Genomic DNA, 24,894 nt, shown 5'->3' on the forward strand with positions numbered 1-24,894 from the left:
AATCCATCTGGGGTGGGGACTCCACCATTCCCTGAGCAGCCTGAATGGAGAATCTCTGGAAAATCCCTTCGTCTCTGGTCCATCTCCCCCCCTCAGCCCACACCTGGGGGAAGGGGAAATGAGGAGGAATCAGCCCTTTTCACCCTGGGTCTGCTCCAGCCCTGAGCACTGGTGAGGCACAGGCTGCAGTGTGTGCCCCAGTGCCCCGTGCCAGGGACATGCTGAGCTCCCCTCTCCCTGCCCCATCCCCTCCCAGAAGGACCCCTTGGCAGCAGGAATGCCTGGAGAGGAAGGACACCGAGCCCCCTGCTCTCCCAGAGCACTTGGCCACCCAAAACCTTCCCTGTCAGCCCAAACCAAGTCACCTCCTGAAACCAAGTCACCAAGAGACAGCAAACACCGAGTGCAAAACCAGGGTCTTTTATTAGAAATCTCCTTGTATAAAAATGATCATGCTCTACACAGTCATCGAATAATTCATAAACATCCAGGCACTGAACTTTGTTTTTTTTGTGTTTTTGTTTTTTGACTGGTCAGTACATAAAGCAGACGTATTTCAATCCATATGGTCATCACATACATTAAGGAACCACCTATAAAAATCAGCACTTTGAACACAGTCTAGGTTTTATTTTATTTTGTTGTCTGTTTTTTATGTAAATTTTATGTATTTTTATTTATTTTTCCTTTTTGCAACATATAGAATTTGGTAGGATATGGGGGAGAGAGTGAAGAGGGATGGAGGAAGACAGGAACAAAATAAAATGGAGGATTAAAAAAAAAAAAAGAAAGAGAAAACAGAAGGTTCTGCACAACCACAAACAATCTCACAAATTCCGGAAAAGGGAAAATGTTGGGTCTCTTTTTTTTTTTTTTTTTTTTGCCAAAATACAGAAAAAAAACCCAAAGACTTGCCGAAGTTCCTCACCTCCTCCCTGCTCTCCGTCCCCCGCTCCGCTGTCCCGCTCCCTCCGGGAGCCATGCACCAACACCGTGGGCGTGGAATGGTTTTATTGGTTCTTTATGGATTTTTTGCTGCTGTTGATGGCCGTTTTCCCGGGAGCTCTGCCCCAGTGGCCCCGCAGGAGCGTTTCCCCAGGCTGCCACCTCCCCTCCAGGGTCCTGCCGGGAGCGGCTCCGCTCCCTCCCGGCCGTGGCTCCCGCAGTCCCTGCAGCTAAATCGCGTGGTTGCTGTAGCTGACATAGGTCTGTTTGGTGGCCAGTGCTGGAAGGAGAGACAGAGCTCACATGGATCATTCACCCAGTCCACCCTCCCCTTCTGGCTCCCGTCCCACCCCCGACCCGTCTGTCGCGTCAGGAGATGCTGGCAGGGCTGTGAACAGGGTTTGCTCATGGATCCAGCCAGCACCAGCACATGGGATCCTTCCCTGGGAGGGCACGGAGCCGTGGCAGAGGGGCTGAGCCCAGGGCAGCCTCTGGGTGCTCTCTAAAGACAGTTCATCCCAAAGAGTGACCCAGGATGTGACACAAGCCATGGGAATGTGCTCTCGGGCTCCCCTTCACTTCCCTCAGCAACCTCCTACAGACAGACCACGGGTGCTCCATGTTCCCAAAGCTCATCTTGTCACAGCCCTGCAAGGCACAATGTGGGGTCCTGCCCTCAGTGGGCACGATGCTCTGTGGAGATGCCCCCATGAGGTCCCGAGGCACCACAGGGCTCAGTGGGCACACGGACACCCTCCAGCCAAGGACACGGACAGTGCTGGCACAGATGGCAAAGCCCAGGACACCCTGAGCAGCACAAACGTGTCCCCTGTGGAGCCCTCCCATGGCACTGCCCAGAGGGGACACCTGGCAGCTCGTGGTGCCTCGCTGACAATCGAACCTTGCTGCAGGTTTCCAACTGGTGGTCCCAGATAACAATTAGATAGAGCAGAAGAAATTGGAGCTGACAGAGCTATTTGTTAGCTGCGGTGTTTTCGTAGCCGATCTGCCCGTATCAAAGCCCTGTGAATTATTTATTCTGTTGTTTATTTAAGGATACGTGACCCGCCAGTGACAGAGTGAAAAATGTCCCCTCGGTGCTGCAACGACATCCCCCCCGTGCCTCCTGCCCCCAGTGCTGCTGCCGTGCCTGCTCCCTGCCTGGCACAGCCAGGAGCTCACTGCCAGCCCTGCTCACGCCGAGCTCCCACACCCCGTGAGAGACACGTCACGGCCGGAGCCGCAGCAGACTCTGCTCTCCCTCTCCCAGCTCCTGCCATCCTCAGAGGATCCTGCTGCGAGTCCCCCCGGGAGCCGCCTTACCTTGTGTTTCCAGGTTTTCGCAGAGCTCCGATTTGGCCTCTCCGTTGGGGCGGAAACCTCCCTTCTGAGAGAACTTGTTGGACATGGTGGCCGCCGTCACCACCGCCTTGAGGCTCCGCTTGCGCTTGGGGACGTTCTGCTCCGGGTGGAAGAGGATGATGTACACCTTGGGCATGTAGAGCATGCCCAGGGACACCGAGGCACTCAGACTCACCGAGATGGTGAGCGTCGTGGTCTGGATGTACATCTGCAAGACACAAGGGCACGAGCTGAGACCCCCCCCAGCTCTGTGGGATCCAGAAGGGTCAGCTGGGAAAGGAGGAAACAGGGGACCATGGAAAAGTTGGAGTTAAATAAACTGAGTGGGGAGGCAGTGCTGGAAATATTGGCACTCCTGGATCTTTAACATTAGGCTTGATGCTCCACCAGCTGCAGGGCAGGAGCTCCGACGCTGATGGTGGGCACAGCAAGGACACCCACTCCCGGGGCACCCTCGTGCCCCATCTCCCTTCAACAGGTAATTCCCATTCCCCAGCTGGCTCCTGGGCCCTTGTCATGTAAGTCACATATTACACACCGACACTGCCTTTTTGCAGTCAAAACTAATTTCACGCTCACTGTCCAGGACTAACAGTGACAGATGTTTTGCAAAATGAAAGCCCATTAATCTGACTGTAGAATAATCCATTTTTCTATGGAGAGCGTTTGGCAGGCTCCTCACAAGCTGGGGGCATCTGAAGCAGGTGGCAACCTGGAGGAGGAAGAGACCCCCTCCCTCTGCCCATCCCATCTCCCGGGGTGGCCAGGAGTGCAAGTCCCTGCTCCACAGGCATCCCTGCAGACATCCCTGCTCCATCAGCATCCGGCACAGGGCTCCGTCCTCTCCAGCATCCTCTCCTCCACACAGCTCATGTGCTGGGCCAGTGAGGCTGAGCAGGGAGGGGGCTCTGGGTCTCCAGGTGCCTTTGCACACCCCTGGTTTGCAGAGTGCTGACAAGGGTTTAGGAGCTTTAAAGCAGTTCCTGACCTTCGCCCCTGACTCTGGCACAGCACAGCGTCCAGGGATTGTCCTGCAGGTGTTTCCCACGTGGGATTTAATGCCATGTGAGGAGGCACAACCTGGAGGAGCCAGGGAAGCCCAGGGACTGCAGCAGCAGCCAGGGCAGGGGGTCCCCATCTCTCCAGGGCCACACACTTGCCCTGGGGGCTCAGTTTCTGGAGTCAGTAGAGCAGAAAGGTGGTGGAGGGCAGGTGCTGAGGCAGGGGCTCTGCACGGCTCCCTGGGGCCATTCCATGCCAAGAGTGAGAGCTGGTGGGAGACCCCCATTCCCAGGCAGGGCTGTCAGCCCCCCCAGGACCCACAGGTCCCAGCTGTGACTGTGCAAAGCAAATCAACACATGGCCCAGATTGTTCCAACTCAGCCCTGAAGGGAAAATGCCACAAAGCTTGTTCTGAGTCAACAGAAAACTTTGGTTTGTCCCCAGAATAAAACCTCCTGCTGTCACATGCACCGGTTTGTTTGTTCCACCTTCTCTCTCTAGGCAGTTTTTGGAAATAAAAATGTCATTTCATCAAGCAAAGTCAAAACATATCTCTGTGCCAGAATATGTGCGCTTTTTTCTTTCTTCCTCTTTTTTTCACTCCAACTCTCCAGACTCTGCTGCAAGTGTCCTGAACTGGCCAGGAACAAGGGCAGCACTGGGACCCCAACTCCAGGCACCCCAACCCCTGCCTGGGAACCAGCACAACTCTCTGCCCAGCACAGTGTGCCCCTGGTGGGACATGGCTCAGCACCCCTCATCTCCCAGACCCCCTCCTGCTCCTCAGCAACGCCTTTCCAAGGAGCCTCACTCCAGCAATTTCCAGTTTTTGTGCCTCTGCAGCAACTCCCCCCCCCCATGCCTCGGGGCGTTTCAGCAGGGAGGGAGAGCAGCTGAGCTGAGCTCAGACGTCTCTGTGTGCGCTCCCCCCACGCGCCGGGGCCAGGGCACCCACCCCACCAGGGACTCCCCTCTGCCGGGACTCCCACTGGCACCAGCCCCGGCTCCCCACGCTCCCCCACCCCTTTACCTCCTGCAACACTTCTGGGGTCTCACAGGGCCACCGTGGTGACCTCCACCCCGGCGATGCCTGTGCCAGAACAGCCCCGTGTTCCGCAGCCCCCGCAGCCCCCGCAGCCGCGTCTCGCCGCACCAAACCCCGACAGCTCAGGGAGGAGTATTTTTAGCCTGGAGCTTCAACACAGCCATGGAGCTCTGCTCAGTTAACCTTTTGCCACTGCAAAAAGTGACCATTTCTCACTAGTGCAGTTCCTACTCTCTTAATTGGTTTCCAGCCCAGAACCCCACTTCGCCCCTCCGTTAACAAGACTTGAGCTTTCTCCGGAGCCCTCAGAGGTGTGTGCTGTGGCTATTGAGGAAGTTCCAGCTCCTGGCCCAGCAGCAACTGCTGCCTCATGGGCAGGATGAAAGAGCAGAGCCATCTCTGACTCAGGACAATGACGTTGCACCAAGGGACTGCAGCAACCTGAAGTGACCCCGCACAAGCCCCCAGCCCAGTGCTGTGCTCAGCCCTTGCCCAGGGCTGGATGATCCTGTCCTGCCTGAGGGAGCAGCCCGGGCTCAAGGCACAGCCCTGCACAGCTTGTGCTTGCCCCCACAGCAAATTTCTGCATTAATTGGAAACTCCCCCCACCCTAAATCCATGCCTGGGCCCACTACAAGGGATTTTGCACCGGGGTGGCTGCTGGGGAAAGGCAGATCTGCTCAGCCCTTCTCCAGCACACTAACACCACTGGACAGTCCCTCTCATTCCTTCCCTCTCCCTCTTTTCCCTCAGCTGAAAGCAAATGTGATAAACAGGGAAGCAGACAATGACTCCACTGTTCCGCTGCCGCCTTATCAGCGCAGGAAATTGTCTCTTTCTTTAGATCCTCTGTTATTGCTATTTCTGTAATCCACAGGGATCGGCGGGGATAAGAGGTTCTTTTCAGAAAAGGCTTGGGGGACTTGTTACAGTAATATGCCACCTCCATGCAAAGTTGTGGGCACAAGGTAAAGCGAATTAAAATAAAAGCAGAGATTATTATTATCCGACTCCTCCAGACCACGAGGCCTCGGCTGCAGCCTCAGCTGGGGTCTGGGCAGAGGTGGCAGCGGTCTGGGGTGAGGGTCTGCCCCGTGGCATCCTCAGGACTCCAGCTGTGCTCTCAGGGGAGAACAACAGCCCGGCCGATGCTCCTGGCTTTTCTGTTCCTGGGTGTGCAGGTGCTCCATGGAGCCCAACAGGCCCTTGGTCCCGGCAGCCGGGACACTCAGAGCCCACTCCCCCAGCACAGCACCAGCTGGAATGGCAACACCCCTCCAGGGATCACTCGGCAGACTGAAGGCTTCGAGACAGAGCTCTGGTCCAAGGGGAGTTGGGAACATCACTTTTTCCGCCTCTAATCAGCTTGTTAGCAGCCTAATAACAGAGCAGCCCTGTGCATTACAACCCCCAACGTGAGGCACAGCCTATTGTGGAGCTGCTGCCTGACAGCCAGCGTTCGGCAGCCCTAAATTATCCCGTGACAAGCTGCAGTGAAGAGGTGAGCAACCTTGCGCATAATCTACAATCATTATCATTTCCATCTTTATTACCCACAGTATGCCGAGCACATTAAGGAGGCTTTCAGGGAGCTTTTGTTTTGCAATAATTTCTTAAAAAACCTGCTTTCTTGTTAGTATCTCCCCTGCCATCTCATCAAAATGGAAATGCTGCAAAAGGCTCCATTTATTTCCTTTAATTCTCCTCCACACTTCCAGCCAGCACCGGCTTGGTGAGACTTTTTGGTTGAGCCAAGGTTAGAGCTGGCTGGGCAGGCTCGGCCTCCTCGAGCGCCGGGGCTGGATGCTCTGAGCAGAGTCAGTTCAGCAAAAGGTCCCTCAGCAAACCACCCCCAGCCCTTCGCAGTGGGTGTTCCCAAAAGCCATGGTGTCAGCAGCTCAGCACCGTGGGGACACACTCGGGGGGTCCAGAGAGGGGTCCGGATGGTGGGTCACCCCAGGGATTTCCAGGGAACAGCAACTCCAAGATTTGTTTGTCAGAGCAGCTCTGGGCTGGCAGGCGGGAGCTGTTTGCATTTGACATAAACGAGATGATTCCTGTTTTGGCTGGCAAGCAAAAGGATTTGGGGCTCATTCATGAGATTTTTATTCTTTGTTCTTAATCCCTCGCACTCGAGCACGGAGCCTCATCCGGGCTGGCCTCAGTCCCATGGGAACTCAGTGCTGGGGAAAGGCACCGGCTGGGCAGCACTTGGTCCCTTTCCATGCAGAAAAAGTGCTCATGACACTGGGACCTGGATCTGCCATCGGGACTCATCCTCCCCTCCCACACACCAGCATCCTGTGCTGCCACTGCTCCCATCCGGAGAGGGGCAGGGGGGTCAGCAGAGCTCTTCCCACCCCAATTCCCATGCTGGCTGGGCCAAGGGAAGCGGCCTGAAGACATGACAGCCTCTCTCAGCCCTGCTCCTCACAGCCCACCAGACACCAGCCAGGCCTCTCCCCTCCTCCCTTACCTTTTCCGCCGACTGTGACGTCCCAAAAAATATCGGGATGAAGGCTAACCACACAATGCAAGTAGTGTACATGGTGAACCCGATGGGTTTGGCTTCGTTAAAGGTCTCCGGGACTCCACGGGTCTTAATGGCATACACAGTGCAGGTGACCATGAGGAGCATGCTGTACCCGAGCAAACAGATGAGGGACAGGTCCGAAATGTCACATTTGAGGATGCCCCGGGCAAAGTGGGGGTTTGTAGTCCGCTGGTCCTCGTAGTCAATGACAGAGTGGGACGGGTCCACGATGAACCAGATGCAGACGCCGACGAGCTGCAGCGAGATGAGGCTGAAGGTGATGACCAGCTGGGAAGCGGGGCTGATAAACCGGGGGGCACTCACCGACTTCTTGCCCTGCTCGAAGATGCGGTAGATGCGGTTGGTCTTGGTGAGCAGCGCGGCGTAGCTGATGCTCATGCCCAGCCCGAGGAAGATGCGTCGCAAGGAGCAGGTGCTCAGGTCGGGCTCGGCGATCATGAGGAAGGTGGTGGCGTAGCAGAGGAAGATCCCTGTCAGCAGGACGTAGCTCAGCTCCCGCCCCGACGCCTTGACGATGGGCGTGTCGTTGTAGCGCACGAAGGTGATCACCACGAAGAGGGTGGCGATGATGCCCACGATGGCGATGAAGACGGGCACCACGGCCCAGGGCGAGCTCCACTCCAGCTTGATGATGGGGATGGGGGTGCAGCTGGTGTGGTTCTCGTTGGGCCGCTCGTTGAAGTGGCAGCGCTTGCAGTGGAACTCGTCCAGCTGGTACTGGTAGCCGTCGCAGCGCTCGCAGTGCCAGCAGCAGGGAATGCCCTTCACCAGCTTCTTCCTCTCGCCCGGCTTGCAGGGCAGGCTGCAGATGGAGCTGGGGAGCTGGGTCCCACCTCCTGGCCACAGCATGTTCTCAACCTGTGGGGAACACGGCACCAGCCCTGCTGACGGCACTCTGGCCTCAGCCAGGCACCCCCAGGGCACAGGGGATGCCCTGCCCTGCTCACAGCAGTGCTACCCAGATCCAGCCCCTCACCCCATCAGCACCCAACCTGGCATGGGGATAGAGTGGTGATGAAGCTCTCCACTGGCCTTTTGGGAAAGTTCAACATCAGAAACCCAAACCAAAGTCCCTCCTTCTCTGAGAAAACCCCTTCTGCTCTGTTGTGGCTTCTCTTTCCTGCCCGATGCCCGGAGCCCGTGGGGATGGTCACACGTGCTGGTCACCGCAGCTGAAGCACAGGTGTGTACTTGCAGTACACCCTCCCCTCTGACCCCCCATGTTTGTCTGCCTGACTTTGCACCCATGGGCTCCCAGGCTACAGACCCTGCTTGGTGAGAAGAGAAACCTGCAGGACCTCCCCTCAGCACAGCCTGTTCACGGCCCCAGTGCAGCACCAGCAAGCCCTTACCTTGAGGTGCAGGTGGTCTGTCCACTGCCCGATGACTTTGTACTCAGGGGTGGAGTTCCTGATCTGGTACTGGTAGATGTCGTAACGCCCCGGCGCGTCTCCGTTCTCGTTGAACGTCACGGGGGTCCCAGCAATGCCTGTGGGACAGGGGGGGCTCAGCACCCACAGCACCCCCAGCATGGGGAGTCCTGGGGATGGGGTCCAAGGGGGCTCTGGTTTGATACTCCCCCCCCTCACTGCTTATTTTAAAAAAGGGGGAAAAGCAGCTTTAAAGTTAAATCAAGTGAAGTCTGCAGATAAACACTAATGAAAGGAAGAAAGTGAAAAATCAAGCAAGAGGGAAAAGTAAATAGAAGAGACACTGTGGAGGAGATCACAGGGTGGAGATAAATAGAAGTAATAAGAGGACAGGACAGAAAATGTTTATTAAGGAGATACAGCAGGGGAAAATGGCATTTCCAGAGGAGATCTGAGACAGACAAGGGCAGAGCAGCAGGATTCAGTGGGACCTCTGCCAGGCGGGAGGAAAGGAGGTGGGGGGGAGCAGGCAAGGGGAGAGCCCAGGCAGGGTGAGGGCAGGATTGGTGCCGGGTTACACTCCAAAGGCTCCCAGGAGATGTGGAAGCTCAGACCTCCTCATCTACTGATCTGCTGTGAAACTGCCCCATCTCTGCCCCCCTCATTCGCAGTGCAGTGGGTGCCAAATGGCAACATGAATAACTTGTGGATGCTGCTGTGTGACCCTTAGTGGGGGACCAGCAGGGACACCCGGCCCCTGGGGCCGCTCCTGCCACCGCCCCGGGCACGACAGACCTGAGAAGTTGACGTTGCGGATGTACTTGAGCAGCTCCACCCCGTCCACTGGGTCCATCCTGGGGCACAGCCCGACCTTGCCAGGGCACAGGTTCTTGTGCATGTTGTGCAGAGCGTGTCCCATGGCGTAGACGGCGTCGATGACGAACTGGACCTTCCCCTCCTGCTCGTACGAGGAGTCCTGGCCGATCCGCTCCCGGTCTGCGGGTACAGGGGGAAGCAGGTTCCATCTCCCTGCGCCCCAGCCAACCCCTGGGGCTGCACCCAGTCCCTGGCAGACAAGCCCACCCTGGACTGGAGCAGCTGGAAAATCCAACCCCGTTCCCAAAACTGAAAACCCAGGTGATGTGCAGCCAAAAAACATTCACTAGGGAAATACCCAACCAACCTCCCTGTAACATAGTCCTGAAAATATCAGTGCTGCCACCCTGCTGTGCTTCCCAGAGCCTTTGGGATGTCACATCCCAGTGCCATGGGCCGTCCTCATACTCCCAGGTGCCCAGGAGGGATGCAGACTGGGCTGTGACTGACTTTCCACCCTCACCCCCATGCACTGACCTCCTTCATCTCCTGGGAGCTCCCCCAGGCTCAGTCTCTATCAGTGGTGTCAAGGAATGCCCAGGCAGCATCCACCACTGTCTATGTGTCCTCCATCTCACTTCCAACACCTCCTGTCTCCCTTCTCCCCTCGTCACCCCCTGCCACCCTCTGGCCTCGCTGACCCCACAGCCTTCCCAGCTCACAGGATCCTGCAAGGATCTGGCAATTACCGGTGACAGCTGCCTTCATCCCTGCCATAACTGCCCTTAATGGGACCAGAAACATGTTAATCACTTAGCAGAAGACACCGCTTAATGTAACATGCTGTTAATTACAGCCCAGAGAACATCTCCCAAGGGGCACTGCCACGACAGAGCCTCGGCCTCTGCCCCCCCGTCGCCACCTCCAGCCACAACCAACGGGAAGGAGGGTTTGTCAGAGAGCCGAGGGCACAGCCTCCCTCCTCCAGAGGGGCAGCACATCCTAGAAAGTCGTGCAAGGGTGTCCAGAATTAACTCTGGCTCCCCGTGCTCGGATGTGCCCTGATGTAAGGTGGGGTTCACGGGGGCCACGGGGGACCAGGCACTCAGCCTGTGCAGATGGGGACAGAAAGGCACAAGCAAGCATTAGGTGCTGATCCCCTCCATCCCTGCTGTGGGAGGGTGGGATGAAGCTGGCTCTGGGTGCAGAGCAAACCTCTGCTGAGAGGGAACGGCCCCGTGGGCTGTGCCGGAGGTCCCTGTGCCAGGATGAGGTGACACGTGCCACTGACATGACACTAAAGCGAATTGATAACGAGCTGACCGACAGGAAAAGATGATATCAGGGAGGTGAACTCATAGCCCATCCTTCAAAGTTACAAAAACACTTTTGGATCGTGGAGATTACTCATGCAAACCCTGCCAGGTGATCCCTCCTTCCACATTATTGACAGGAGCCATTAATCTTCTCCCTCAACTTTGAGCCCTTCCCCACATTCATCTCCAAAGGTGCAGACAAGCCACTCTGTCTTGTCAAGATAATTACCCATTAAAGGAAGGGATGTAATAGACTGTCCAGGGGAGCTGAGCCCATAGCCATGTCCCAGCCCTGCCATCACCCCCAGCACTGTCCTGCCCAGGGGACACAAAGGACCCAGGGCTGGTCCTTTACAGCTACTTTGCTTCCCAGCAGCCAGCTGAATCCCACAGAGGTCCCCAAATCCAACCCACTGCAACAACACAGGCTGTGGAGGCTGAATTTTCATCCCACACATCCCTGTGCCCTGCAGCGAGCATCAGCCTGGGGCTGTGGGAAAGCCAGATCTGGTGCCAAGGCTGAGCATTGCAGATAAGGAAACATCCCTGGGGCTGGCTGGCTGGCCGTCTGTGGCACCTTGCCCCAGGCCCCAGATGCTCTTTCCAGACGGGAATTAGGCTGGTGCACAGAGGGGAGATGTGGAGCAGACAGCTGAGGCTTGTTCCCAACATGGAGACAATAAATCTCTGCCAAACTCAAATAGATTAGGGCCACGAAAGGGATGTGACCTGCTGATTATAATAGCAGGGTCGTGCATCCTTCTACAGGGCTGGTAATTAATTTTCAAGTGCGTGACGAGGCTCCGCGGCCCCCTCGGAGGAGGGATGCAGATCCCTTCTCCAGGCGGATGAGAAGGGATTAGCATCACTTCCCATCACACCACCGGTGCTGGCTTTTGGCAGGAGTTAATCAAAGTCACTCACAGTGCTGCTCCAGGGAGCTGGGGATGGAGAACCTCCAAATCTCATGGAAGCTGGTGGCAGCACCCAGCACCCATGGCCATGTTTTTGGGCTGGGTGAGCCCATCCAGGAGCAGGGATGGTTCCCCCACAAGGGATGCTCATGGCAAACAAATGATGGGTGCTGGGGCTGCTCTCGGGGATAACGTAGGCAGTTGCCATCAGGATTCCATCCCCCCAGTCCTCACCCCTCACCTTCCTCCCAGGCCTCCCGTACAGCAATGGGAGCCACGAGCTGTCCTGCTCAGGGTGGGATGCTTCAGTCTGGTTTTTGGGGTGTAATAAACAAGAAAAGCTGGCACTTCTCTGGGCAAACTGGGTTCTACCCAAACCTGAAGAAAACGGCCCCAAATGGGCCATTTGCATCAGCCCTGCAAGGCAGGAGCTCACGGATCTGCACGGGCAGGTGATTTGCTTCACCATGTGTTAGTTCCCTGCTCTATCTGCCAAGCAAACACTCAGGAGATGGTTTATTTGCTGACAAGTTCAGATAATTTAAAGACAGTTCCTAGGACATTTGCCACGTCATGGCTTCAGCTGCCTCCACTGACACCTTGGCCCTGAAATATCACCCATTTAAAAGCTACATCACTGTGAAGATGAGAAGATCAGTGTTCTTGGGACCCGCTCGTGCATCTCCTGGTGCTGAGGGTTTTGTGATGCACTCAGGGAGGATGAGGAGCTCTTGGCTACCCAAGGCCATGGCCATGGGCCAGTTTCCTTGCATGCCCTTGCTGCTTACCCAACTCACGCCTATGCATTAGCAACAAGACTGCCCAGATCATCAGATGAACATTTGGGGAATGCCAGCAAGGACAAGGATGTAGAAGCACCATCCCACTCATCCTCAGTGGTGAAAGCAGGGGAAAAAAACTCCCTTAATGATAAGCTTCCCAGGCACAGCCAGCTCCATCCGATGGCACACCACAGCTTCCACAGACATCCCTCCCAAGGGGATGGAGGGACGTGCAAATGTCCCCAAGTCCTGCCACGTCGCAGCCCGAGAGCCGCCGCGTCGTTATCTGTCTACGGCCAGTGCCAGGCAGGCAGTAAATCTCTCCCATCTCTCAGTAAACATGTCACCTCCTCGAGCCTCCAACCATCACCTGACAGCAGCGCTGTCAGCAAGACAGATCCCCACTGCCTTGTTTACTGCATTCGTCCCTAAAGCCTCTTTTGGCTGGAAATAGCTGAAAATGCACAGGGGGGGTTTTAAGGAGGGGGTCGGGCACCTGGAATTAGGCTCTACCAGGATCCCCACCTGGCTTTGATGTTCACTCAGGAACAACCACGCTCACAACCAGGACCACAACCCCTCTCATGAGCCCTCCCTCGCCCACAGCAGCCCCGCAGCTCTTACTGGTGCACTTCTTGATGCTGCTGCCTTTCCTCAGCGCGTGCCGGCTCAGCTTGCAGTGGAAATTATCCTCCCAAAACTCAGCAAACCAGATGTTTCGGCGGTTGTTGTCCAGTGTCCTGCTGGAGAAGTAGCGGTCGAAACCTGCCCGGGGAAAAGTGGATGGAGGGGCTAAATCCCTGGAATGGCAGAGAGATGCATAACATGTCCCTGAACTCCCCAGACAGAGGGGAAAGGGGGTTTCCTGGGTGATGGGGACACACCAGAGTGTGGTGGGATTGTGTCCGAGGCACCCCTTGGGCAGAGCTGCAAGTGGAAAACCCACTCAGGGAAGACCCAAAACACAGAAACTTTCTGGGACACTGAGGGCAGCAAGAAACACTTCTCTAGGCATGCCAGGGATAAAAGGAAGAGCAGGGAAAACGTGGCACACGGAAAATAGGGAGGGGATTGGTGCCAGCCAACATAGCTTCACCAAGAGCTAATCAGATGGTCTTTAAGGTCCCTTCAAACCCAAACCATTCTGCAATTCCGTGATGATTTCACAGGCAAACCCTGCAGTTATGGGACTGCCCTCAAGGCGAGCAGCCAACCCAGGGGGTCACTGAGGGTCCCACCGAGCGCAGCCCCTACCTCTGACGGAGACCCGCTTGGGCAGGATGGTGACGGAGCCCTCGGCCACCTCCTCCAGGTGCAGCACCGGGGCGATTTTGGAGCCCCAGCTGTCCGAGCCCATCCAGATGAAGTGCCCCGTCTGGTTCGCCCTCTTGGCCGCCTCCAGCACCCTTCTGTGGAGAGAACAGCAGGCGCTGGGGCACCAGCTCCGTGGCTGTCCCCAGGGAAGTGGAGATGCTGGCACGGGGCAGGGCACAGCGCCGGTGCCATCTCCTGCTCCGGGCACACAGCTGGCACCAGGCACAATCTGGTGTATATGGATAGACAGGACTAAATGGTGCAACTCAACTCCCACACCCTCTGCCCTCATAGCCTGGGCTGCCTCTCCCACCTCATTTGCATATTTGCTGACTGGTAATTGAATTTCCCCTTAATTACCCAACATTAAGAAAGAAAAAAAAAATATCAGGTTATGCTGCAGCAGGCAGGGAAAGCAGCAGCAGGGAGAGCCTGTGCTTCCAGCTCCTCAGCATCACCAGCCATGGGAGAGGAACAGGCAGTGCTGACAGTGGCCAGGACGGAGCTAAGGTGGGCTCTGCTGGGCTCAGCCGGGCAGCTGAGGAGCAGTTGGGGGTGGAGATGCCAAAGGATCCGTCCTGCTGAGCACCCCCGTCGTGCCAGTCAGTCAGACACACGCCTGTTCACCCCACCGGCGCCAGCAGGTCAGAAACTCTCCATGTTGGATGGGAGGGAGTGTTCCTGGATCCGACCCTCCGGGCTCTGCCTCCCAGGGGGTCGGTGGGTCCCCGGCTGTGCGGGAGCGGGCCCGGGGCAGCTCCGGCTCCCCGTGCAGAGCAGAGGCAGGTTGTGACTCACCCCCCGCGTCGGAGCTGATCATTTCAAGTCCAGATGGTGTTTGAAATGCGTAATAAGGAAAAAAGCCCATAGAAATCCAGCAGAGAGTGAAGACAAGATGGGAAGAGGCAGGCGTGCAGTGGGAGCTCTGCTGGCTGCTCCGAGCTCCGGGCACATCCCGACAGGGCGGGCACAGCCCACGAACCACTCCAGGCACGAGCAGCACCTCCAGCTGCCCACAGTCCCTGGGAGGAGAAGGATCTCCCCGGGGCAAACTCAGGACATTCCTGTGGCATCACTGATTTATACCCTGTCTGAGCCAGGCAGGAATTCCAGCAAGTACCTTCCCAGTCCATCCTGTCCAGCAGCATGGCCCTGATCCCCATCTTCCAGGCTCCACAGCTCAAGTTGGCAAGAGGGTCAGGATTATGGAGTACCCCATGCCCGAGCTAAAGCCAGGTGGTTTGGAACCCCACTGCCCAGGTCTGCAGTCCCATTTGGATGGGTAACTATTTCTAGACTCTTGGTAACGGGACCTGCCATTTACCCATCAAGGTAAACCCCCTTGCCCCCTCACCCCCACCTGATGGCAGCTCCACAGACATTTCTATTGAGGAAGGAAAGAGGAAACTGGGAGCGTTTGCACATCTGATGTAAACTGATTTAAACTCACAGTTTACCCACATTTACATAATGTTTGCTGATTAATAAATTAGACACTTAGGAAATCAGGGGTAGCTCCATGTGAATCATTCTGCTCCATAAACAACAGAGCCACAGACGCCTCTTCACCCGCAGAGCAGCTCCTCACCCCGGAGCGTGGCCTCGTCCCCAGCCCTGCTGGGCAGCAGAGTGGGGGGGGGTCCCTGAAAGGTCCCCCAGACCTGTTCCTCTGCCCTGCTGGGGCTGGGGCTGCACAGCAAAGCAGAACCAGTGCCTGGGTCCTGCCCAGGCCAGCCCTGTCCGGCTGAGAAGCAGTGGGCCATGGCAGCCACGGCTTCCAAAACCAACGGAAAGCGGATTTTCCCTCTGTTCAGCTCCGTGTGGCTGTGGCTAGATGGCAATGATGGGCCAGGTGGCCACTCTGAGGTCAGCTCTGGTGGGTCCCTGCCGTGACCGTGTCCCTGCCACGCTTCATGGTGCATCCTCTCCCCACTGCAGACACGTCCCGTCAGTCCCCCCTGCCCCAGACCCCCTCCCAGCCAGGCCGGCCCCTCCACACCTGATATCGTCCTCGTTGGCAAAGATGATGACGGCCCGGGCATGGGAGGTCTCCAGGAGGCGCCGGATGATCTTGTCAAACTCTCCTGGCTTGGGCTCCCTCGGGATCTTGACGGACTGGGCCACGCAGACCCCGCCTGCGGCAGAGAGAGCCCGGCACTGAGACACCCCCGGAGCTCCCGTCCCCCCCCGGAAAGCCTCTTCCCAGGGCTCCAGCTCCGAGCACCAGCCCCTCCCCAGCCCAGGAGCTGCAAAGGGTTCTGCACATGGAATGGTCAAACTCTGGCAAAACCAGCCCGTGGGAAGAGCAGATGAGCCCCTCACCCCGAGACAGCAGCCAGACCCTGCAGAGGGTTTTAGTCCCATCCCTGCGGCACCGGCTGAGCTTCAGCCCAGCTTTTCAAGGGGCCATTGCAAAAGCAGGTAATTAAAATTAAAAGAGATAAGGGGAAGTTGGCAATTGGAAGAGCCCACACACATGGCTGCTGGGCTCCCAGCTCCGGAAAGCCAGAGCCCTCCTGCTCCTGCATTTCTGCAGATGCCAATAAAGAGAGAGATGAGAGTGAAAATTAAACATTGTGGGACCTTCTGGATGTAATTGATGGTCTTAATTTGCATAGTAAATGACACGGCTGATGCCTCCTGCCACTAACAGATCCCAGATTAAGCAAAGGTCGGCATAATTAGCACTCAGGGCAGGGAGAGATTCCCAGTGCACAGCCCTGGAGAGGAGCAGGGCAGGACTGGATGGGGACAGGCTCTGGGAGGGTTTGGTCCCTACATGGGGCTGCAGGAAAACTGAAAATTTGGCTCCTTGCAGCCAGAAAAGGAGAGAAGGGGGATCTGCTGGGTGCTGAGCAGGCAGCAAGGGGGACTGTGGGGATGGGGGCACAGCATCCCCAGCCTGAACCTGCTGGCCGGCACTTTTCAGGGGGTTTTTGGTTTTTTTTTTCCTATGGTAAGAAATTGGGCCAATTTGCTGTTTGTTTCCCATATGGGGAGCCAGATGGACGGAGAGGAGGGAGTTGGATAAACAGACACCCGGACAGACAGATCAGCCAGGCGAGACCGGCAGCATCAGGCAGTGCCGGCAGGACGGGAACGTCCCTGGGACACTCAGGGACACTCACCCGGTCACCACCCAGCCCCGGGCCAGGCCAGGGGGCAGGGCACGCTGCCAGGGGCCACCCTGCAGCTTAATTACAGTTTCCACGGCAATTAATGGAGAAAATCCAACAAAAGCAGCGGTTTGCAAACAGGAGAACCTTCCAAAAGCCTGTGCACAGCCAGGCAGGAGCGTGGCACACGCGTGGTAGCACAGGGCTGGCACAGGCACAGCCCTGAGTGCCCCCTAGCATGGGCACACCCCGATGCCCCCTGGCACCACCACCCCGGGGCTCCCGTGCTGTGTGTGCTCGGCCCTGGGCACAGGGAGTGCAGGAAGGGCCACACCATGACACAAACCCCGCTGTGACACGTGCCACCGCACACGTGTGCACTCGTGAGTGTGCCATGCAGGGACAGGGGGCTCAAGGCACATGGCAGAGCAAACCCAGCCTCAGGACTTCCCTGAGACAGCAACGAGTGGGGACAGAGGAGATGAGCCCATAAATAAACAAGAAAAGAGACTAAATCGATGGCAATTCAGATATGACCATGTTACTCAGCTTCTCCACTAAATCAAGCTAACAAGGAAAGCAGCTCCTCCAGGTAAGAGCCTGCAGGGCCTGGGAGCCCCTCTCTGCCACAGCAGATGCTGACAGCACCATTTAGTGTTTTTATCTTCTTAATTAATGAAAAGCTAATAATGAAAAGAAAGAGGTCCGGGGGGTCGGCAGGCAGAGGCCGGGGTAGGCAGAGCTGTGTGTTTTGGGGAGCCCTGTCTCTCAGCACCTGCATTATTCACAGCCCCTGGCACCGCAGTGGAAAGGGATTTGCCAAGCGATGCTCCCACTGTCTTCGCACAAAAATCCATTTAGTCAAAACACTCCTCTAAAGCAAGAAATCAAAGTGAGGAGGTGGAGGCGATGGGGAGGAGGCGACCGCTCTCCCTCTTCCAGCAGGATGGCACAGCACTGCTCCCTGACTCGTGAGAAGGTGTGATGTGACTCCAGGAGAAGGCAGGAGGTCAGGGATGGAGGCCCCTTTCCGCCCCCAGTTTTGGGAAAAGGCCAAGAGGAGCAGGAATAGAGGGGAAAGCCTCCAGGAAGGGGGTAACAACCCACAACCAGCTGCTGGAGGCAGTTTGGAGGCAGGTTCTGGGTTGGAGGATGCTCAGTTGAGATCCCGTGCCTGCTGTCCCTGACGGATGGCAGCGCAGCACAGAGGGCACCTGCAGCAAGAAACAGCCTCAAACCCAACCTGAGCCATCTCCAAACTTCCCCTTCAAAGGCTGCCTGCACCATCCTCAGGCATATGGCCATGTCCCTGCCAGCAGCATCGTCCCCAGCCCGGGGGGACCTCGCCAGGGCCCCGGGGACTCTCCTCATGCCACTGGGGTAGTGCCTGTTGTCAAACACGGGGCAGGGTTTAATCTCCACCATTATGGCTCAGTGGGAGTGCAGCCGCTCCGGGTTCCCCTCCTGATTGCAGGTGGCTAATTAGCTTTTGCTGGCACTGACTGCCCCAGCACTCAGGGGGTTCTGCCAGGGTTCCCGCAGAGCCGGCGGCTGCCGAGCACAGGGTGAGCAGGGACCTGGGTAAGGGGGACCTGGCCCAGCCGAGCTGGGAACAGCAATGTGCATGTTCCCCCCACCAGGATGTGCACCCCGAGCAGTCCTGGGTACCCTGAGGAGGGACTGGGCTCTGCACAGCCCAGCAGCAGTGGCCTTCTGTGAGCAGCACCCGCATGGCTCCCGTGCCCACCCCTGGCTCCCGTCCTAACCCCAGCCCTTCACATGAGATTCCCAAGCCCAGAGTCTTAATTGGGAGGAATGGGCTGTTCCCCTGCCCCAGGATTCATTATTCTTGTGACTTCAAAGCCTCCAGGAACCAACTCATTAAAGGAGAAGTCATTAGGAACACGGATCTGTGTCTTCATGGAGGCAAAGCTCCCACGCGTGGTGAGACCGATATGCTGTGGTCAAACCTCCTGCCTTAAGACCTGGGAGTGGCTTTTTGGGGGCAACATCCTGGTGCATCAACCAAAAGTAATGAACCCAGCTAAAACCAGAAAGAGACAGCCAGGGATGTCACATGGGGATGAGCAAATGCATCATAAACATACATCAGGCTCTTAACTAAAAATATAGAAAACTCAGTGAAGGATAAAACAATAGAAGGGGGAAACGACAGTAAAATTGATCCAGACACATGACTAAGGAGTCCTGTATTGGGCTGGAAATATTCCCCTCTTCACAAACCCAGCACTGCACATTCCAACACACAGCACAACACGCTGTGCTCACCAGCTCTGTTACATAAACATCAATCCAATTCCTCATCTCTGAGAGCTCAGTGACAGCAGAGACATCAACCACCCAGAGCCAAAGGGCTGCAGATGTGGCTATCCAACCACCCAAAGGATGCCAGGGGTCAGGGGCATGGGGAGGTGCTGGACAGAAGGGCTGAAGGTGGGGACACCAGGGACACCTCGATACTGGCCCTGCTGTGCACCTTGGTGCCCAAGGGAAATTCAGCTGACACCCACTGCCTATGCAGGATGTTTTTTGGGAGCAGGATGCTTTGGGGGAGCACTTAAAATACTCAGAAATGGCTGAAGAATTCTCGTCCTTTGCAGTCTTAACATCTCTGCAATTCTGGCACCCAAAAAAACAGCACTCTAGTGAGTAAGGACCCTCCAGCCACCAGTGCAGCCACCAGCAATCGCCAGGGGCCAACAGCATCATCTCCAGAGTAAGTGCAATATGCATAGAGATATAAAGATATATAAATAAAGATATAACAGCCAGACGGGTCAGTGTGTTGTGGTAGCCCAGGGCCAGCCCCAGCTGCAAGAATAACCCATCTGCAGGGTGAGTTTCTTCCCCCCTCGTCGTCGGAGGTCGGTTTGAGCCTCGAGCAGAAACGCTTTGCTCTGCGATGTGAAGCTTCAACGTGAGGCTTTGCTAAAAATTGAAACTGAAGGTCAAGTTGATAATGCATCAGAAAGCAAACAGCTTGAGTGCGAGCTGCTAACGACAGCAATGAGCATTATTGCCTGATGGAAATAAAACCCGACTCTGAAGCTCAGGCTTGGCATGAGAAATGAAGCCGAGCACTGTGGGGATGAGAGTGGGGAGATGCTCACCCTGAGCTGGGCTGGTGCAGAACGCCCTGGGCAGAGCCAGCGTGGTCTCTGCTGGGGCTGGGACAGGGGCTGGGCTGGGACTGGCTGTTCCCCCAGCATAAACACCCTGCACAGATAATCTCCACTGCTTGACCAACAGCTGGAGAGCCCCTGGCACAGGTCAGATCCTCCCTCAGCTGACAGCCCTTTCCATCCCTCTGACAGGCTGAGGCCCCTGGAGCAGCAATAAATCACAGGACCCTTTAGGCTACTGGAGAAATGCAACTGAGAGCCAAACATATCCAACCTGGCTATAACTGAGGGGACGGATCCTTCCCAGTGGATCCACACTGGTTTTGGTGTCAGCAGAGCCCTTTGCACAAGGGAAGACAAGACAGGTGAAGTGGGCACAGCCTGGCTCTTCCTCCAGCCTGGCAGCCACCACCACAGAGGGCAGGGCTGGGGGGGATTCAGATAAAAAAAAAAAGGAAAAAAAAAAAGAAAAGAAAAAACATGTTCTCAGTCCAGCCTTGCCATTATTCACTGAGGATCTGAGGCCGAGCCATGGCACTCATCCCCATGGGAGATGCTCCAGAGAGCAGGTCAGGGCCCACCCAGGTCCTGTGCTCAGGCTGGCCCACGACAGCTCTTACAAATATCTGTGTTCCTGCAGCGCATCAGGAACGCGGCGTCACCACTGGGCTGCCCTCACACCACTGTTACACTGCAGTCACTGGGGAATTATGCTTTTTGATAACTAAATTATCACTAATGCACATAATCGTTGGGTTATGTGGATACACAAATTACAGGACTCTCTCAGCCCTGGATTAACACGGGGCTGTTTCAGCTCCATGTACACTCGTTTACTCTGCAATTACGCTGTCAGATCGTTAACATCTGGTTAGAGGAGTTTGTGGCAACCACAGGTATCTCGAAGGAGAAGTGCTTGTGCTGCAGCAGGACCACAAGGCACAACCACTGCTCCTTAACTGGTGCTTGATGGAGGAGGAGCACGGGTTTGAATCGTGCCTGTGCTCCTGGCCACGTGGACCCCCGGGGGCTGCACCCATGGATGGGGCAGCAGAGCATCCTCCAGCCACTCCCCCAGACCTGCCGGGCACCAAACACCCCCCCAACAGCACCTCTGCACCCCAGATCCACACCCCCTGCAGCACCTCTGCACCCCAGACCCACACACCCCCAGCAGCACCTCTGCACCCCAGACCCACACACCCTGCAGCACCTCTGCACCCCAGACCCACACCCCCAGCAGCACCTCTGCACCCCAGACCCACACACCCCCAGCAGTGGCTGCTCCGGAGCATCCCCACGCGCTCCTTCTTGGAAAACCACAGCCCCATGAAAATATTCTGCTTTTCAAGTGAAAATCCTGAAGAGCAGCTCCCAGGTTGGATCCCCAGATGGGTTTCTCTGCATACTAAAAGCGTTGCTGGTTCCAGTGCCAGGGCGCGCGCGAGACGGAATTAACGCTGTTCCTATTTATAGGGCTTTGATTAGGAGCTCGTCACCTGGAAGTTTTTATTCCCTTTATCCATTTATAAGGCCATAACACAGTTTGACTGGCTCCAGATAGGCTGGTGTCCCACCGACTTTGCCAGAACCTAATGTGCCATTCAGACACACTTAAGCCAGTAATAGGCAGCAGCCTGAGCTGCAGGGTTTTAACTGCCTCAAAAAACACCCTTTAGCTCCCATCTCACCCTGTGCACGTGCTGCTGCACAGGTGAGGTGATGCCAGAGCCAGGAGGGACCCCAGTGCTGTGCCAGCCCTCCGTGGGGCAGCTCCAAGTGCACGGTAAGAGTGCCTGCAGCAGCAATTCCCAGGGCTCCTCACCCATCCCAGCTGCCCCAGGGTTGATGCTCAGGTACCCACAAGCTCCCCCACTGCTCCCGAGGCTGCTAATCCCCCTTAAGCATCCCAGAGCTCCCGTCAGCAAAACGCTTTCTGGCTCTAGACAAATCCTCCCAAAGAGTTTTGCTGAGCATGGACTTTCTGCCTGTCCAAAGCTCACAGACAAATTAAAGCACCTGCCCTCAGGGATAATTCCACTAAAATTGGGCAACTTGCACGGTAGTGCCAACTTTATTTTCTGTTAAAACCTGGGAATATTTGTAAAAGCCTTTTGTTCTGGAAGATGCCCAGCGCGTGGCTCAGATGCAGAGGGAAGGGATCAGCTTGGAGAAATTGAGGTCTCCTGGGGAGCAGGGAATGGGATCTTGAGATGCTTCCCAAAAGCAGCCTGCCCTGCAGAGGGAAGCCCAGTATTGCCGGTCCCAACCCTTGCTGGAAAGCTTGAATCCTTCCTGGCCACCTCACTGTCCTTGCAATCAGCACAGCAGCCCCAAAACCAGCACTGCTCTGGGGTCATGCCCCAAACTGCACCATCCACCCTATTCATCACCCCAAACACATCCCAGCTCAGCACAGGGAGCTCACGTGTTCCCTCCACCCCATCCACTGCCACAGCTGCTCCGTCCCAGGAGAAATCCACTCACCATCCTCCCTGGATTTCTGGATGAAGGCCTCCACGCCGCTCTCCCCGTAGCTGCCCTCAGAGGCCAAGGTGGAGACGTAATTCCACTTGAGGGCTTTGACAATGTCCACCATGGCCTGGGCCTGGTACGTGTCCGACGGGACGACGCGGGAGAAGAAGTCGTAGCGGCTGTTGTCGCTCAGGTCGGGCGCGGTGGAGGCGTAGCTGATCTGGGGGATCTGGGGTGGAGGAGGGAAAGGCAAAGCATCAGGGGGAGCAGGTGATCTCCACCCCACAGCGATGCCCTCCCCTAGCCCTTGCTCCCAAAGCCCTGATCTGAGGGAGAGGGAGGTGGGAGTGGAGGCAGACCGTGGGTCAGGTGGAGCACGTGCCACCAGGTGGACGGGGGGGCTCCAGGAGACGTCGGGGCTTGGGGACCACCCGCAGCTCAGGGACACCCAGCAGGACCCCAGAGGGGCTCCCTGAGCATCGGATGTGCCTGGCGTGGAAAAGGCCAAAGAGAAAACCCAAATTCTGCCCTGGCCAGCACTGCCAAGGACTCCCTTTGGCTTCCTCCCCCAGGAAGGACAGATCCAACCCCCCTGCCGGGTCCTGCCCACCCAAGCCATAAATAAGCCCTTTAAATTAACCAGAGCCGCCGCACCTCTCGCAGTGCACGGGGGTGATTAACAGCGCAGGATCAGGCGATGTTTAACACTTACACAGCACTTTCCATCTCCAAAACACACCACACATCCTCATTTATCTTCAAGATGGAAAAGGCTTATTAAATTATCAAGCCCAGGTTCTCACCACCAGCCTGAAGCTCCCTCCCAAAGACATCCCGAGTATCCAGACAGCCCCATCCACCGTCTCCCCATCCCAGTCCCCAGCAGGTACCTGCCCCAGGTGCAGCAAGGGCTGGCAGAGCCCTGCCCCAAACCTGGGCAAGGTTTTAAATAATGGCAGGGACTGGAGCCACAGGGCAGCAGGGCTGCCTGGAGCTGGTGCATCCTAGGGAAGGCTTTGGCCACCCACCACCCTCTCACCTTCCTGCAGGTGCTGCTTTACTGCAGGACAGAGAAAACAGAGGAGGAACAGCCCAGGGCATTACTGACCCCAAACCACCCCATGCCTCAGGGGTGAGCGAGTGCAGAGCATGATCCCAAGCTCTTCCAGGACTCTTCTCTCCTGTTCCCTCTGATCCACTTAGGAATAATTCAGTAATTGCAGCTGCCAGAACCACAGGGGACTGTGAGGGATCCCAGCCATCCTCCAGGCTGAGCAGGCACCGGGATGCCCAAATCAGCTCAGGCTGCCTCACCCAGTGCCCCTCCCCAATAAGCAGTCAGCCAATTCCCAGCAGCAGAGACACCTGGGTGGGCTTGCAGGGGCCAGGGGGAGGTTTGGGGTCTGTGGGAACCCTAGTTTGTGTTATAAAATCCAGCCAGCTTTCTGGGAGCCCTGCTGGGGCACAGCATCCCGAGGATAAAGAGACGGGCACCGGGGCAATCCCACAGATCCTCCTGGGTCTCCCGGCCCCAGAACCCCCTCCATCCTCCTCCACTCCTGCAGCTCCCAGTTTCTCCTTTGTTTCTCTGTTATTTCCCCTCTCCCACTCCTGCCTCTCTCTCTGTTAAACGCAATTCCCGTGTTATAAACCCATGACTCCACCTGAATGCTAAAAGGCCCCTGGAAAGGAGCAGCCACCCTTCTACCTGCCTGAGAAATAGGAGATGAAAAAAGGAAAGATGGAGAAGGAGTGGGAGAGGGAGAGGAAGGAATCTTTATCAAGGCACAAATAGGATTACTCCCTGTGACAATCTGCTTTGTGCTCCGTTCCGAGGGGCTCTGATCTGCTCGTTGGGGATCTGTGACTGGAGCCGGTGCCTGAGACTCGATTAAAATTCTGCTCAGCAGGTGAGGCGCCCGCCTGGCAATCACTCATCCCGCGGGCAGGGGGGGCTGCTCCGAGCCCGCTCCTCCCTCCCTCCTCCTGCCGTGCCCGCAGGACCCACACGGGCTCAGGATGGAGGCAGTGCCTGCAGGGTGCCCACACCACCGGGACAGGAGGCAGCAGTGCCCACGTCAAAGGTGACTGGGAGGCAGGGATGCAACCCTGCCCTTCCAGAGGATCCTTTCCCAATGATTTTTCCCCTGAGAAGTGTTTTGGTTTAACCAAAACAGACCCCTGCCTTCTGCACAGGGCACTGGTGATAGAGGCTTCCCAGCTATTCCCCATGCCAGCACCACCCCATCCAAGCTCAGGTGGTCTGGGATTAACCTCGGGCCTGCCCACCCTGCTCCAACCTCAGCTGGAAAACAAAGCCCAGAAAATACCTGTTGATCCACAGGCTACAAACTGGAAGCTGTATTTTAATAAACAAAAGAAAAGAGCTTTTTTTTCTCTCGCTCCTCTGCCTTGGATGAAAGTGAAAATAAAACACCAGTTCCCAAATGACCATTTCATAGATTTCTTCTGCCTTTTCCCCCTCTGCCTTTTTGATAGCCCAACTCCTGGCACCAGCTATTTTCTCAGATAAAAGACAAAAGTCCTTTTAGGTCCATAAAAGCAAAATGCAGGCAGGGAATTTAAGGTTCTTAGAAAGAAGGATGTGGCGGGAAGGGGGAGCTGGAAATATATCTGAGCTGCATATTTGGCCACTGGTGGTCCCTTGCCTGGCTCATCTCCAGCCTAGAACAAGCACCAGGTTGAGGAGGGGGCAGGAAAGCTCTCCTGCACCCCAAGA

At 56.4% G+C, this 24,894-nt stretch overlaps 1 protein-coding gene across 4 annotated transcripts in view; it reads right to left on the reverse strand.

Annotated features, from left to right (window-relative positions):
- Positions 1 to 399: 399 nt before the first annotated feature.
- Positions 400 to 24,894, reverse strand: part of GRM4 (glutamate metabotropic receptor 4) — a 35,649-nt gene continuing 11,154 nt past the window's right edge. For all 4 annotated transcript variants that reach the window (XM_027728490.2, XM_027728491.2, XM_039383885.1 and 1 more), the window contains exons 3-11: positions 22,167 to 22,383; positions 15,420 to 15,555; positions 13,361 to 13,515; positions 12,731 to 12,871; positions 9,074 to 9,274; positions 8,261 to 8,397; positions 6,831 to 7,766; positions 2,269 to 2,515; positions 400 to 1,225 (exon numbers count right to left, since the gene is read on the reverse strand). In XM_027728490.2, the coding sequence (XP_027584291.1) occupies positions 1,176 to 1,225; positions 2,269 to 2,515; positions 6,831 to 7,766; positions 8,261 to 8,397; positions 9,074 to 9,274; positions 12,731 to 12,871; positions 13,361 to 13,515; positions 15,420 to 15,555; positions 22,167 to 22,383 (2,220 nt within the window). In that variant the 3' untranslated portion in view covers positions 400 to 1,175. The remainder of the gene's footprint in view (positions 1,226 to 2,268; positions 2,516 to 6,830; positions 7,767 to 8,260; positions 8,398 to 9,073; positions 9,275 to 12,730; positions 12,872 to 13,360; positions 13,516 to 15,419; positions 15,556 to 22,166; positions 22,384 to 24,894) is intronic.

Source organism: Pipra filicauda, unplaced genomic scaffold (assembly GCF_003945595.2).
Source record: "Pipra filicauda isolate LSUMZ 115617 unplaced genomic scaffold, ASM394559v2 scaffold329_size807674_pilon, whole genome shotgun sequence".
Classification (NCBI taxonomy): Eukaryota; Metazoa; Chordata; class Aves; order Passeriformes; family Pipridae; genus Pipra; species Pipra filicauda.